This window comes from Aptenodytes patagonicus, chromosome 12 (genome assembly GCF_965638725.1).
Source record: "Aptenodytes patagonicus chromosome 12, bAptPat1.pri.cur, whole genome shotgun sequence".
Taxonomy (NCBI): Eukaryota; Metazoa; Chordata; class Aves; order Sphenisciformes; family Spheniscidae; genus Aptenodytes; species Aptenodytes patagonicus.
Window position 1 is genome coordinate 21,386,444 of NC_134960.1, and position 13,287 is coordinate 21,399,730.

Below are 13,287 nucleotides of genomic sequence, written 5' to 3' on the forward strand. Positions count from 1 at the left end.
ACAAAGAAAACCAAGACCACTCGGAGAGAAGCAGAGCAGGGGAGAAGGAAGAGCCCTTGGAAAAGAGTCAAGCCAAACCCCAAGGAAACTGGGAGAGGAAATGACAGTATGGATTTGCATGCATACGCTTTGTTTTCTTTCCACAGATCTTTCCTGGGCTGCTTAAGAGTAAAGTGAGCACATTCACTTGTCATTTCAGCTTTTTTACAGTCCGTTCTGACTGTAGAAACGTGCTGGTTGCCTGAACCATAATGCAGACACTGAGGAGGAAGAGGCCAGATCCTTGCCAGAATTTGCAGTGGATATTTGAAGGATCAGAGGACAGGCACTGAATCCAGGGCTGATGCTCTTGGGCTGCCCTGAGGAGGAAACGTCTGTCTGCTGATGGAGGATGCACACATGGACCACACATACCACACCCAGACGCAGAGAACCAAATGCACGTGAAACCCAACATACAGCAGTTTTGTGAGCATTAGACCAGGGGTATGGTCATGAAAATTTGGAGAAATGATCTGACACCAAATGAGAGTGTCCGACTGCTGATCGCTTGAAGATCAACAGCAGCCCACGCAGGAGAGCCTGAACCTCTGAACTACCCAGCCCATTTCTCTGCAGTGAAGAGACATGACATAAACCCAGCTGAAAACGCACATTATTGACGCCTCAAACACCCGCAGGCTCAGAGGTTGAAAATCTGCAGCGGAAGCTAAATGGGGAGAGATTTTGTGGCTGGCGCATGGCAGAAGTAGCATATGCACTGGTCAAATCTTCCTGTGGCGCAGCCAAAAGACATGCCAAGAAATCAACCCAGGTGGTTAACATTTCTGAATTGAACCACTTGCCATCTTGCTGGCATGATTCCCCACTGAGGCATTGAAAGGATTTGCAGCGCTGATGGCCATGGCCGGGGAAAATTCACCTCCTCATGTAAAAATAGGAGGTATCAACGCCAATGCAGCTTGCTAAAGGTGCAGCTCTGGGCAAACAGGAGGACATCAGTGTGCTGATGCAAATGGGGAGGTTTAGGAACGTGGCAGACTGGTTATGGTTTATTTGGAAAGACCCAGGAAAAAAACCCAGATCCTGATGAATACTGCTCTGCCCTATGTTTGTTATTAGGATGGCAGAAAGGCGCTCTTGTGGGAGAGTGGGAAAAAGAAGGATAATCGCTTCTGATAGGGAATATCAACCTCCAGCTACCCCTGGGTGCTGCAGTTTACAGGCTGCTGGAGGTTAGATGCAATAAAGTTTGCACCACTCGAGGGAGACCTGCCAGAGGCAGTCCTAAAGGCGCAGAATGAATAAAACGTGCTTTAAAGAACAAGCAAGGATTAAACCTGCTGCCTAACGTCCTGGCAGGACAGTGGGGATACATCATCGCCTTGCATTAGAGGCAGATTGGCAAAGGGGATTTGCCAGCTCTGTCACCCCCAAAGCACAGCACAAAGGAACAGCAGGATGATCATGAGAAGATTTTGATTTCACGGTCCAACAGAGATGTATGAAAACTTCCAGAATCAGTCCAAGGGCATAATTTTTACAGATTATTTTTCAAAAGGGAGAAGACGGTAATAGCAGGTCTGCTCTTTATGCATAGTCCATAGCAATAGAAAATATGTGTGTAGCATTGAGTAAAGCGGCAAGGTACCTGTTTGAAAGAGCAGCCCGGAACTGGACAGGTAAAGAGCTCAAAAGGATCTGTGATTTGAGAGGTCTAGGATCAGCAATTGACCCTTCAAAGGAAGCCATTAATCATCATTAAGGAGGTTTATGTCCCGAGGGACCAAGAGGCAAAACAATGCAAGTATTGCGTCTTATGATGTGGGTTAGCAAAGAGAAAAAACAGGGCTTAGAGAACAAAAAATAAAATGTGTGTGGGCAGCAGGGTTTACCTGCAGCGGGGAACTGCCTGAACACGGGAAGGATTTGGGATCTGGCTGCTGAGGGAAACTGATACGGTGAACAATAACGTCGAAGCAGCATTGTTTTCAGGACAGGCAAGATATTTGCCTTCTCTCACTGATTTATCTGCATCTCTGTGGGTGCCCCTTCCTGTGTGGCTAATAAGCAGCACGATGCTAGACATGGAATATACAATTTCTTTTGCTTTTATTCATTTTCTTTCTAGATATAATAAGTCTTGCTTTTGTCAAGATCCCTGTTGTCTGGGTAATTTCATCTAGGGATCCTCAAGGAACAGAGGTCTCCATATCCCTCAAAGTTTAATATCTTGGTTTTAGCTGGCATATTTTCAAGCAATAACTTATACAGCTGAATAAGAAAAAAAAACATTACTTATGTCTAATTGGCATTATACTAATTACCAGCAAAATACATCAGGCAAATATCACATCTACTCACTCTCTGTCATTTTACATTCCCTACTCCATCTTCTCTTTCCTCAGCAGCTATAAAACAACACAACATGCTGTTCTGGCACATCCCTGAACAAAGATCATATCCGAACCCTCTCCTCCTTTCTCTCGCTGCCTCCTTGTTTTTTCACTTCCAAGCAAGGTTGTTTTAAAACAGACACAGACATATAACTGATTGAGAACTGCTGGTTTTATGAACTTGTGCTCATGTACTCCAGCATCCTGCTCTTCTCTGCCGGATCCCTTCCCCAGCCTCTCCCAGTGTTTCTCGTACAGAGGGTTTACGGCCATCCATGTAAGAAAGTTTTACCTTTTATATCTGAATAAGTATATGAACACAGATTAAAACAGAGGCACACGTCCTCTCACATCTGGGCCATCTGAGATGATTTATTCCTGACTCACAGCATTTTTGCCAGTTTACCCTAAATGATTTTAAAAGTGAAATAAGTTAAACCTGATAACACCAGTCTTACACTGGAGTAAGGGTCCTGAGTGTAAATCTAAGCATCTCCAAGACCCACCACGAGCACTGTCCTCATCATCCGGCTCATTCTGAGGTTAGCCTGCTTTCGCCTGGTTCAGAGCGGCTCTCTGCCAGACAAGAGCCCTGGCACAGTTTAGGGGTGAGCACTGTGGAGGAATCCTTCCCAATGGACAGGATGGATGAAGCAACACTGACTGAAAGAGTTTAGCCTAGTAGACATGAGCTGTGCTGGGGCAGTTGGCCTCAAAGCCCAAAACCAAGATCTGGCTCTTTGTTTTTAGCGATACGACAGTGGAAGGAGCACCCATGTAGGACTCCATATCCATCAGACCCTGGGCAGTCCCGTTCTTTTATCAGTGAGGTGCAGTCTTCCTTTCCCATGAGGAGCGAGGCTGAAGCCCATCGCAGAGATTATCTGGGAAGCCTTGTACCCGATGTAAAGGCACAGCCCCTTCTCCATCCCGCTGTGGTCTCCAGTAACAACAAACATGGACAACTTGTCACTGCATGCCTGAGACCTGTCCTGATGTGCCTGTCTGGGAAAATGGAGCCCGCCAGCCACGAAGCACATAAGCTTCCCCCATTTCTGCCTGTTGAAAGCTTCTTGTCCTGCTCAGACCAGATAGAGGGCTGAGGTGTTGGAAAGGGAGCCCAGGTCCAACCACACTGCCCAGGGAAGAAGGAGCTGACCATCATGTGGCTTCTCTACACCGCTGTTGTGTCGGCACCGGCCCTGAGCAGACTGCATGGTTGCATCAGCTCACATGAAATGAGCCCTGGTTCCTGCAGGGGAACCTCAGCTCTCTGAAAGGAAAGGCAAACACAGGGGCTGATACGGTTAGATAACCTCTGAGTCAAAGCAGCCTATCCTTGGTATCTCTCGCCAGATGCCATGACTAATGTTAGATTTATGGAGTGTCCTCTCTGCAAGTAAAGCAGAGAGCTAGCGTTACAACCACTTAATGGAGGTGACTTCAAATCAGAATGGATGAGAGCTTGTGGGAAGGAGACAGGAAGAGAGATTCATTGATAGTGAGAGCACAAAGCATAAAATCCTGGGGAAAAGCGAACAACTGAGACTGACATTTGACCTGTCTCAATAGCAAAGCTCACATTGATTTCACTGGGGACAGGAATGAATCCCTTATCCTCTATCTCATGCCTACGAGAGGGATTTTCCACCTGAGGGATCTACACCTGACCGATCCTTCAAACTCAGGCACATGCTATTTTTATGAGAAAGAAAATGCAGTGTGAAGTCCTCAAGAAGCTCAAACAGGAGACTTCATAAGCCTCTCCAGCATGAAGTTTAAATCCCACACTAATGCAGGTCCCTTTACATGGGAAGAGGTATGTCCAAGCAGGAAGGTTTATAGAGACATTCAGGAGCATTCAGAGGCAGATAAAGGGGAAATAACTGAGTTAGATCACACAGGAGCTATAAATGGCATGTCAAATTACTTCAACAGGAGCTGTCTAAGGAAGCAGGTCTTTGAAAACAAAAAATAGTCTCTGACTGTTGAGGGATCCTAGCTGTCTATTGCTTTTACACTTGGTCGCTTTTTCTGGTTTAGACGTATTCTAAACCTGAACGCGGACCTCATCTGGCTGCTCACTGCCCCTCTGCAAAATCCGTGCTTTCTGCAAGTTCAGCCCTTTTGGAGCCACAGAGTAGTCAGGTTAGGAAAATTGCTCTGGCTGAAGAGTAATATGGCACAAAAAAGTGATCCAGCAAAACTTCAGCCTAATCAGCTCCCCGATCCAGTTCGCCATGCAACCAGACAAAGAGCTGTGTTGGCACAACAGACCACATGGCACAGGGACAGGGATGAGCAAACCAAGACAGGGAAGCTGCCTATTTCGGCACTCTTGCTAACAAAACACACGGGGTGCTGGCTGTGGTTAACAGGTTCATCAGCAGAAATGCTCATAACTCAGCTGCTGGCTCTCCCCCATGGATATCACATGGACCATCTGCAATTGTTCCAGAGCACCTGTCCAAAGGCAGGACACCGGGTCTCAATCCCTGTTCAAATGCGTATTTTAAAATGTTATAGAAAACACAAAAGAAGAGTCTGAAAGAGCTTCATCCAACCCCTCATTCTGAGGAAATATCCTCTCTGGAGAGCAACACGGTACAAATGAAGAAGGGACCCACTCTTTTGTTCCTGTTGCGGATCTAATTCTGAAAGCTTCTTCCTGTAAAACAGTTTAGCGAACTTGAGTTGAATAGTTTGAGGATGACATAAACTCCTCTTTGGAAAGTGGACTTTATACCAAAGCAGAGGTGTTTAGATTTGGTCCAGATAAGACTAGCTGTGCATGGGCATTTGCATGGGCATTTGCAACCATAGCCAGGCAAAAGCAAAAAACCTAAGTCCTGTGTGGTCTGAGTGGCAGTAACCTATATCTTACCTTGCAGCCACCTTGCGAAGGTGAAGTGTTCCCTGTTTTAATGTCACTAGGGCTGCCGGAGTGCATGTTCTGCCAGGTGAGAGCTATGACCCAGCCCCAGGCCTGCTGAGATGAAATGGTGGTGGAAAATGTTCCTGCCCTGGACTGGAGGAGGTACATGACATTGCTTGGTCTCCCTGGTCTGGGAGACTGGGAAATCCTCCTTTCCCTGGGACAGTAGAAGTCATCTTCCCTGCATAAGCTCATTTATAGTTCTTAGATAAAAATTATATGCTCCCACCTGTTTGCAGTTCGTTCCTCTAAGAAAAGTCTCAAAGTTTGCCATGGAGCTGACCAAGCCTAGTGAATAGGGAAGAGTGGTTCCAAAAAGCAAAGTGAGTTTTGGGCTAGCTCTCAGCATATTCTCCAAACCTGTGGTGTCTGCAGTATTGCCCAGTAAATCAGCAAATTTAGAGCAGGGTCACCTCCCTGAGATGTGCACTCATGATAGCACAGGGAGAGGATCGTGTTGGGTAGGGCTTCCAAATGGAAGAAAGAATAAAGATTAAGAAAAATGACAGGATTTTCTCCATCCAGTAGGTTCAGAGCAGGAAGAATGTGAAGGACATAAAAGAAGGGAGATGACATTCACTAATTTCTATCATCTTGCCACAGACAGCAAGAGGGAATGGAAGATGTCACAGCCCAGCCCAGGATTCCAAGGAATAGCAGAAAACTCAAAAAATCCAGTCTCGAATGCAGGAGGCACACATACAGCCACAGGGACCTATATATTCTACAAGAGAAGGCACCTTCCTACTGAAATATGAAGCTTTTTGTCTCTTGGGCATTGACTCAGAACGACTATCCTGCCTAGATTTTTCATAATCACATAATGCAACCATAGTTGAGGGACAGAAAGGGTGAAAAAAGTCATCAGAACCCAAAAGAGATATTTGGTTACTTCAAATAACTCCTCTAGAGAGGAGTCCAGGATCTGCCAAGGATCTTTGGAGAACCTGAGGACAATCGTACATGTGCACTGCCACATAATCCCGTGAGACAAGAAAGACACTGTCAAATAAATTGTTAAAGCTATTTTGGACAACCTCTGAAGCAAGTAGCATCCTTCTTAGGTCTTGAGAGGATTAAAGGCATTCTCTGTAGCTAATAGCAATGTACTTGTTACTCAGTCTGGGGAAGAAAAAACAGCTGTACCCTGTTTACCCTGGGATCCTCGGTACAATTGAGGAAGGTGACCTGGTTGACGGTGGCATGCCACAACTGCTCTGACCTGAACAGCTCTTTCGTAAGAGAGAGTTTACCCAGACACAGGTGCTGGAAAATATGGAAAAGAAGAAATAGGGTGAGAACAAGTTTGAAATTAGAGCTCAGACAGAAATGGCATATTGAAACCAAGATGGTGTAATCTATGACCATTTGCAATCTGTCGGATGTTGTCTCTCATGATAAGAATCTTTTCCCACATCTCTCTTCAGTAGTGATTAGGAAAATCAGAAGCTGACTTTGGGGATGAACCAACATTAAGTGAAGAAAGTAGAGAATCTCACAATTTCTTAAGAAGAAACGCAGATGCCTGTAGAGCTGAAGATCACTGAGAAACCCAGACATGATTCGTAGAAGTAGACAAGATGGAGAAGATGGTCACAGAGAGCATGCATATCCTAAACAAGAAGCAGGACTTGGAAACTACTGGTAATGACAAAACATCTACAATAAGTAATTCCAGCCCCGATGTCAGTAGTCAGTGTTAAAAAGGAAAGGATCAGTTAAAAAAAATCCCACAATGTCTCAGCTAGAGAGGAGCCCAAGCACCAGTCAGACCGAAGCCAACGGTCCTCAGCTGGTCAGTTGTGTGACCTGCTGGTTCTCAGTCAGCAAAGGGAAGACCGGTGCAGGGTGCCAGCCAGAGACCATCTTTCTTTATTCCTCGGACAGCAGCATTTATCCTGTCCTACACCATACCCTCAGTTTTCTCCTACAAGGCGTGAGATCTTTCAGTAACAGGAGAGGCCTGTGTGCCAGACATCCTATCTGGGCCCACTGGAGTTTGACTGGGAACTGGGAATGGCACAGAGCCAGCTCGAGTCCTACATCCCAGACCGGAGCCCAGTCAAAAGCATTCCTCAGCACTCTGCAACAAAGCAAAAATGCTGCAGGGTACGTTTGAAAAAAAAATCCGCAGACTGAATATGTGCCTGGAACGCTTTCTGCAAGACAAAAGGGACATTTAAAGATAATGCAAAAAAAGAAGAATAGGTTTTAAGATCTAGAGACTTCACTCTGCCAGAGGAGGAGACAGAAAGTAATTTTTTTTGTCCCATCTGCTGGCTGGAAGGAACTGAACAGTGAGAACTTTAAAAAGAAGCTCATGACCAGACTGACACTAAGCAGAAGACAAGAGGTAGTGGCTGCCCAGTGCTGCAAATCCATCTCATCACCATGAGCAGGGAGAAGGGACCGTTGGCCTGGGAGTCCTCTTCTGAGCCACCCGCCTTCTCAAGGTGCTGTGACATTGCAGGGTGCACACACAGCCCAGCGCTAGCCAGAAGCAGCTCTGTTTGCATGCGATGGACACTCATGCCTGTCCTGAGACTATGAAGACAAACGCTAGCAGTCACATTATCTCTGTGCCTGGTGCTGCTATGGATGCCACTGAGTGCTGCTGGAGAGCCGCAGGCTATCATCTGGACAGATCCACACCACTAAAAGGTTGTTGGCAAACTGGTGACCATGCAGAGAAAAAATGATATGAAGGAATGGAAGACTTGAACTATAATCAGAAGTGTAGCAAAGGGGAGCAGGAGGAAAAAATCTCCCCAGGCTGCCTTTGCAAGGGTTGCCAAAAAGCAGCATATACATCCAAGATGTGCCAGATGTTGCTGCTGCCCAGGAATGGGGCTGCAGGTCTGTGGTGGCGTCGTGAGCAGATGGCAATGGCTGGGAGGAGGAGCCCAAGGAAAGGTGGGAGGAAAGGAAGAGAGACCCAGCTGCCAAAATGTCTTGCCTTGGCTCTGCTCACAGTAAGTGACTTGACTCAGTTTTTGAGTGTATCAAAGAGAACTTTGAATGTTGACTTGCTTGCATGTGGTCTACAAGTACGCACGAGGTGAGGTGTCTTCTAATATTGTAAGATTCAATGGAAAGAAATGGGAGCTAGAGCAGCTCAAGCAGAATTTGCATGTAGGCTTGTGAATCTGGGGGCAGAGAGGATCTACCATGGGAAGGGCTCACCAGAGGTCTCGCACACTTGCCACCATTTGCAATCTGCTATCAAGATGGGATCTTTCCAAAGGAGTGCTCCCACCCAGCCACGGTGAGATGCAGAAATCACAGGGTGAAATTTTATGGCCTGTGTCACACAGGGATTAGACAAGCTGCTCCTTCTGGCTTTACAATGCATCAATCTACCAATCTTTCTCAAAACAAAGAAAAATCTGGACTGAAAGGATTTTATTAAGTCAGCAGCCAAACCCTGGAAATGGTATCTCAATTTATTTGGTCAAGCTGTGCTGAGGTGTACAGAGGAGGTAGAAGACCATGGAAAAAAGGCTGGTCTTGTCAGAAAAGTCTATGAACCAAGCAAGAGGGTTTTACATCTAGCTCTGCCACAAAGTCCCAAAGCCATGCTGCTCGCGCTTCGTACGTCAGCAGCTGCCTGGAGGTGGCTGATGCAGCCTCGGCTTTGCTGTCCAAGAGCAGCTGGAGACCTGCCTTGTGGCTCAGGAGCACTGGAATCCTACAGTGGCTCTTACCTTCTGAAAAGAGCAGACCGAGGAGCTGCCAGCTCATCCAGGGGGTCACCCAAAGCTAGCAGACATCTCAGAAATGCAGATTATAATTTTCTATTTCATTCCCCACCTATGGTGGAATTTCTTCCCTGGAAAGGGAGCTGTGAGGATAAACTCATTAACATCTGTGAAGTACAGATACTACAGCACTAAGTGCATTGCAAAAGCTCATGAGATGATTGTTAATTACATATTCAGTGCGGGGTTGTAATGGCATGCATTAAAAATGGCATGGGGTCCCCACTTTAAATAATGGGGATAAAACAGATTAAACATTTGTCCCTGTTCTGTGGGCTGAAGAACACAATTCAGAAATACTTCATCCAATATATTGTCATCTCAGGTACCTTTGTACCACACAGGGACAGAGTGAAACAGCCTTCATGTAATGTTCCCTAACCTGCACATATTTGGTCCTGTAATCTTCCTAAATTCTCTCCATCATCAATGTAGAGAGACTGGCACTTTCATAATCCAAGCTCTGCCTGCATTATGGTAGGGCAGATCCTCTGCAGAGCAGAATCGCTCCCAGGCTCCTTCCAACTAAAGCAAATCTGTGATACAGGGGGAGCAGATGTCTTTAGTGAAAGCAACGGGTGGCCAAGTGGGAGACTAAGCTCAGTTCCCAGCTCAGTGTACCCCACAGAAGTGGATAACAGCATGGCAAAATGTTGGGGAGGAAACAGTGGGCAGCTAGGTAAAATACCAGGAATGACAAATGCCTGGGATGACTGAGAAGCTGGAACATCACTGCCAAGATACTGGAGAAGTCTTCATCAGAAACATCGTAACTCCTGCTGAAAAGGACCTGGCTCAGCCCCTGCAATACAGCATTTTACTGCAGCCTGCACAGTAAAAGGTGTCCAAAAAAGGAGGACACTGATACGTGTGTTAATCAAGTGAAGAACCATCTACAAAGAAAAGGCATGGATCTGTCTTCCAGCTGAAAAAACTATAAATAGCCTTGCATACTTGCTTATCAGACTGGTTCGGCTGCAGGGATAATCTCCTGGAGAAAGCAATGGAAGCCCTGTTATGTTGGATATTTATAACTAGATGAAAGCCTAGAAAATGCACAGTCGTGTCAGTCTTGTGCTCGTGCCGCGAGATAGGGTGTGTGGGATCCAATTAGTCTCTTCAGTTTAATATAAGGTCAAGATGGCTTAGTCTTCCCAGCTTCACAAAAAACCCAAATCTGATCTCTTTGAGGGGCTGGTGCTGCTTAAGCAGCTACAGAAGCCAAGACAAGGGCATGGTGAGACAGTCCCCCAAAACGTCATGATGGTCCCACATCACTGGAGACTCTTTGCAGGGAGCAAGACATGACCCTTCTCTGGACAAACAAAACAGAGGGGTCTTGTTTGCACCACAGAGAGGTCTGATGTGCCATGTCTCGGGCAGGTAGACCATGGGAAATGCAACTCTGATGAACTGATCTAACGTGACCAGTAACTCGTCATCTCCAAATCACCTGGCCTGGTGCCAGGTTCCCCTAATAGTCTGCTTAACAGATCACAACCCTGACCCCAACCCCTCAAGTTCGTTGAACTGCCTTTGCCAGATTATCTGCAGAGCACCAGGACCGACTAGAGTTAATGCCGGTGGATTCCCCAGAGCCTTGGCCTGCCATGGCCTCTGCACTGAACTGGGTTTATCCAGGTCAGGACAGCTGCTGGAGGCACCGGAGCCTGATTCCCAAGCACTGCCACATGAAGGGAGTCAAGCCAGGACAGGCTGGGGGTCGGCGAGCAGAACAGGGTTACGGTTATCCCCTGGGAGCCTCTGCACATGTCTGTATCACAAGTGGATTTGTTCGTGGATAGGTGTGTGGCGATTTCTGTCCTCCTGGGCTGTGAACATACACAGGGTGTCTTGTGCAAAGGGAGGGAGCTGCCTAATTTATAGGAGAAGTTGGGTTTTGTGATGCTGTGGGCAGGGAGCCATGCCCAGGTGCTCAGTCTCCGTGAGATCCACTGCTCCGGGCAGCGTCCCCTAGCCTTCCTTGGGTCTGCTCATCCCCATCAGGCAGACAACGAACATCCCAGGGACTACAGGCAGCCCTCTTCTGCCCTCCATCTCCTGCTCCTCCAGGTCCCCCTCTCTCTCTCCTCTTTCTAGTTTTAGCCCTGCTCCTCCCTCATCGTCTCTGGGTTGCCTGTCACCTCCAGGGGCTCAAACTTTCCTCTTCCAGCCCCATCATCACCACTGCCACACTATATCCTTCAGCACAGCCATGTGGCATGTCCTTGCCCACATGCCCTTCAAGCCTCTATTGCAGGCATCTGGCTGGTACTCGAGGGCACTTGGGAAGTCCAGTACTGTCATCCTGCGCCAGGACTCCAGGAACCTCTCCACACTGCTCTTTCCAGTTGACTGGCTGGTACTTTTGGGAAGAAAGTGATCTGCGTGACACTCCTAGACAGGAGGGTGCCTCATATTGCAAGAGCAACAAATGGCTTCAGGAACCCTGCCAGACCCGGCACCACCATGCCTTGCTTCAATGGTCATAGCGTAGCGAACTCCAGCGTTACTCCAGGAACTAACCTGGGAAGAAGGGAGAGATGTTCCACTAGACCTTCAAGACCACAAATTACCCTGGCCCCTTGTGTTCCTTAATAGGGGGACCCAGCAGGTTTGCAGCTCCCTAGACCAGCTGAACACACTCTTAGCCATTTTCACACCACATACAGACCTGTCCCAAAATCAAGGTTGCTCCCAGAAGTAGGAGGACACTTCAGGAGAACCCTTTCACCTCCTCTTTTTCCCTCCCAGAGGTTTCTTTGAACTTGACAGCTCCACTAGGACCTCCCCTCAGAACAAGAGCACAGAAGGCAGCAGGTACAGGAAAGTAGATGTTACGTGCACAGCCAGAGCCAAGTCCGAGGAAGCAACTTAAGCTGGCCAGAGAAGATAGCTTGGGGAGTGGGCTGGTTGAGGGTAGTCAGGCAGGCAGCACAGAGGCAGCACAAGGAGCAGAACTGGGGTTGAAGCTGCACCAGGGTGGGGGAAAGCCAGCTCTCCCACGGTGAGATGGAAGACACCTCTGGTGGGGTTCTCAGGTAAAGGTGGACCTGAGCAGGAGGTGACCTGAAGGGCCCAATGAAGGCAGGACACGTCGCTCTCGGGTTTGCCACCACCACAATCTCTGATCCTCCACTCCACATATCTCCTCATCCCAGTCTGTGCCACTAAACCTGCTCTCCCCCTCTGCTCCCCAAGAAACTTCCATGGCTCCGACACCCACCATAGCGTGGAGAGCTGCATCATGCCCCGACCACCCCTATACCCCTGCCCTGCCATGGGGACAGGCACCCATGGGACCACCTGACTGCGGCACGCAAGCTCACCATTGACTGGGCTACAACCCCCTCCGTATGCCGCCTGTGCTGTCATCTGGGACCATCCTGTTGGGCCCCCTGTCTACATCATGCCAAACCCATCTGCCTCCTGCCAAACCTGTCTGCTTCCTCAGCTCCTCCCACTCCCACATCTCCTGGTCTCCCCCAGACCTCCTCCCCCTCATCCACCTCTCCCCTCCCCACCATCTCCTTGCTGCTCTCTTGCTTTGAGCCTCACCTCTTCTCCAGCCTCCCAGCCCCACCAGACTTGAGCTTGGCAAGCCTGTCCCAACTGAGCTCCTCACCCCATCCCACCCGCACCAGGGGAGGTGCAGCGTTGAGGATGAAGAGCTTTGGGCGCAGGGTCCCCAGGGAGGGGGCAGGCACGCGTGCCACGAGCACCTACCGTTCTCAGGGTGCTCCATCTCCCCGATGCTGCCGTCGGGCGTGGTGCGTTCATAGTGATCCTCAGGCAGGGCTAGCGGCCCAATGCGGGGCCCCGATGATGATTTGCTGCTTGGGGTCTCTGACTCCTCCAGCCCACTGTCATAGTAGCTGTGCTGGGAGGGATCCTGCAGGTCCTGAGCCTGGCTGGCTGCAGAGAATGTCACTCGGCGATGAGGTAACTGGGAGAGAAGAGAAAAGCTGTTGCATCACCCACCCAGCAGATGAAGGCAAAGAGGGGGGGGTCATCAAACCTGACGCCTAAACAGAAGCAGAGCGCTCCTGCCCAGTGCTCCCGACACCAGCAGGGTCCATCATCAGCCCCCCATAGCCAGCCCAACAGACGCAGCGCTGGGCTCCACCCCAGCCAAAAGCACCCCATCAGACACCACCCCATGCAGGGAGCACACCTTGCATGGTTCCTGCGCTCCCCT

The 13,287-nt window shown here is 48.6% G+C and overlaps 1 protein-coding gene across 2 annotated transcripts in view; it reads right to left on the bottom strand.

The window, feature by feature from the left end:
• Positions 1 to 13,287, bottom strand: part of PCDH1 (protocadherin 1) — a 54,589-nt gene that overhangs the window by 14,788 nt on the left and 26,514 nt on the right. For both annotated transcript variants that reach the window (XM_076349873.1, XM_076349874.1), the window contains exon 4: positions 12,816 to 13,035. In XM_076349873.1, the coding sequence (XP_076205988.1) occupies positions 12,816 to 13,035 (220 nt within the window). The remainder of the gene's footprint in view (positions 1 to 12,815; positions 13,036 to 13,287) is intronic.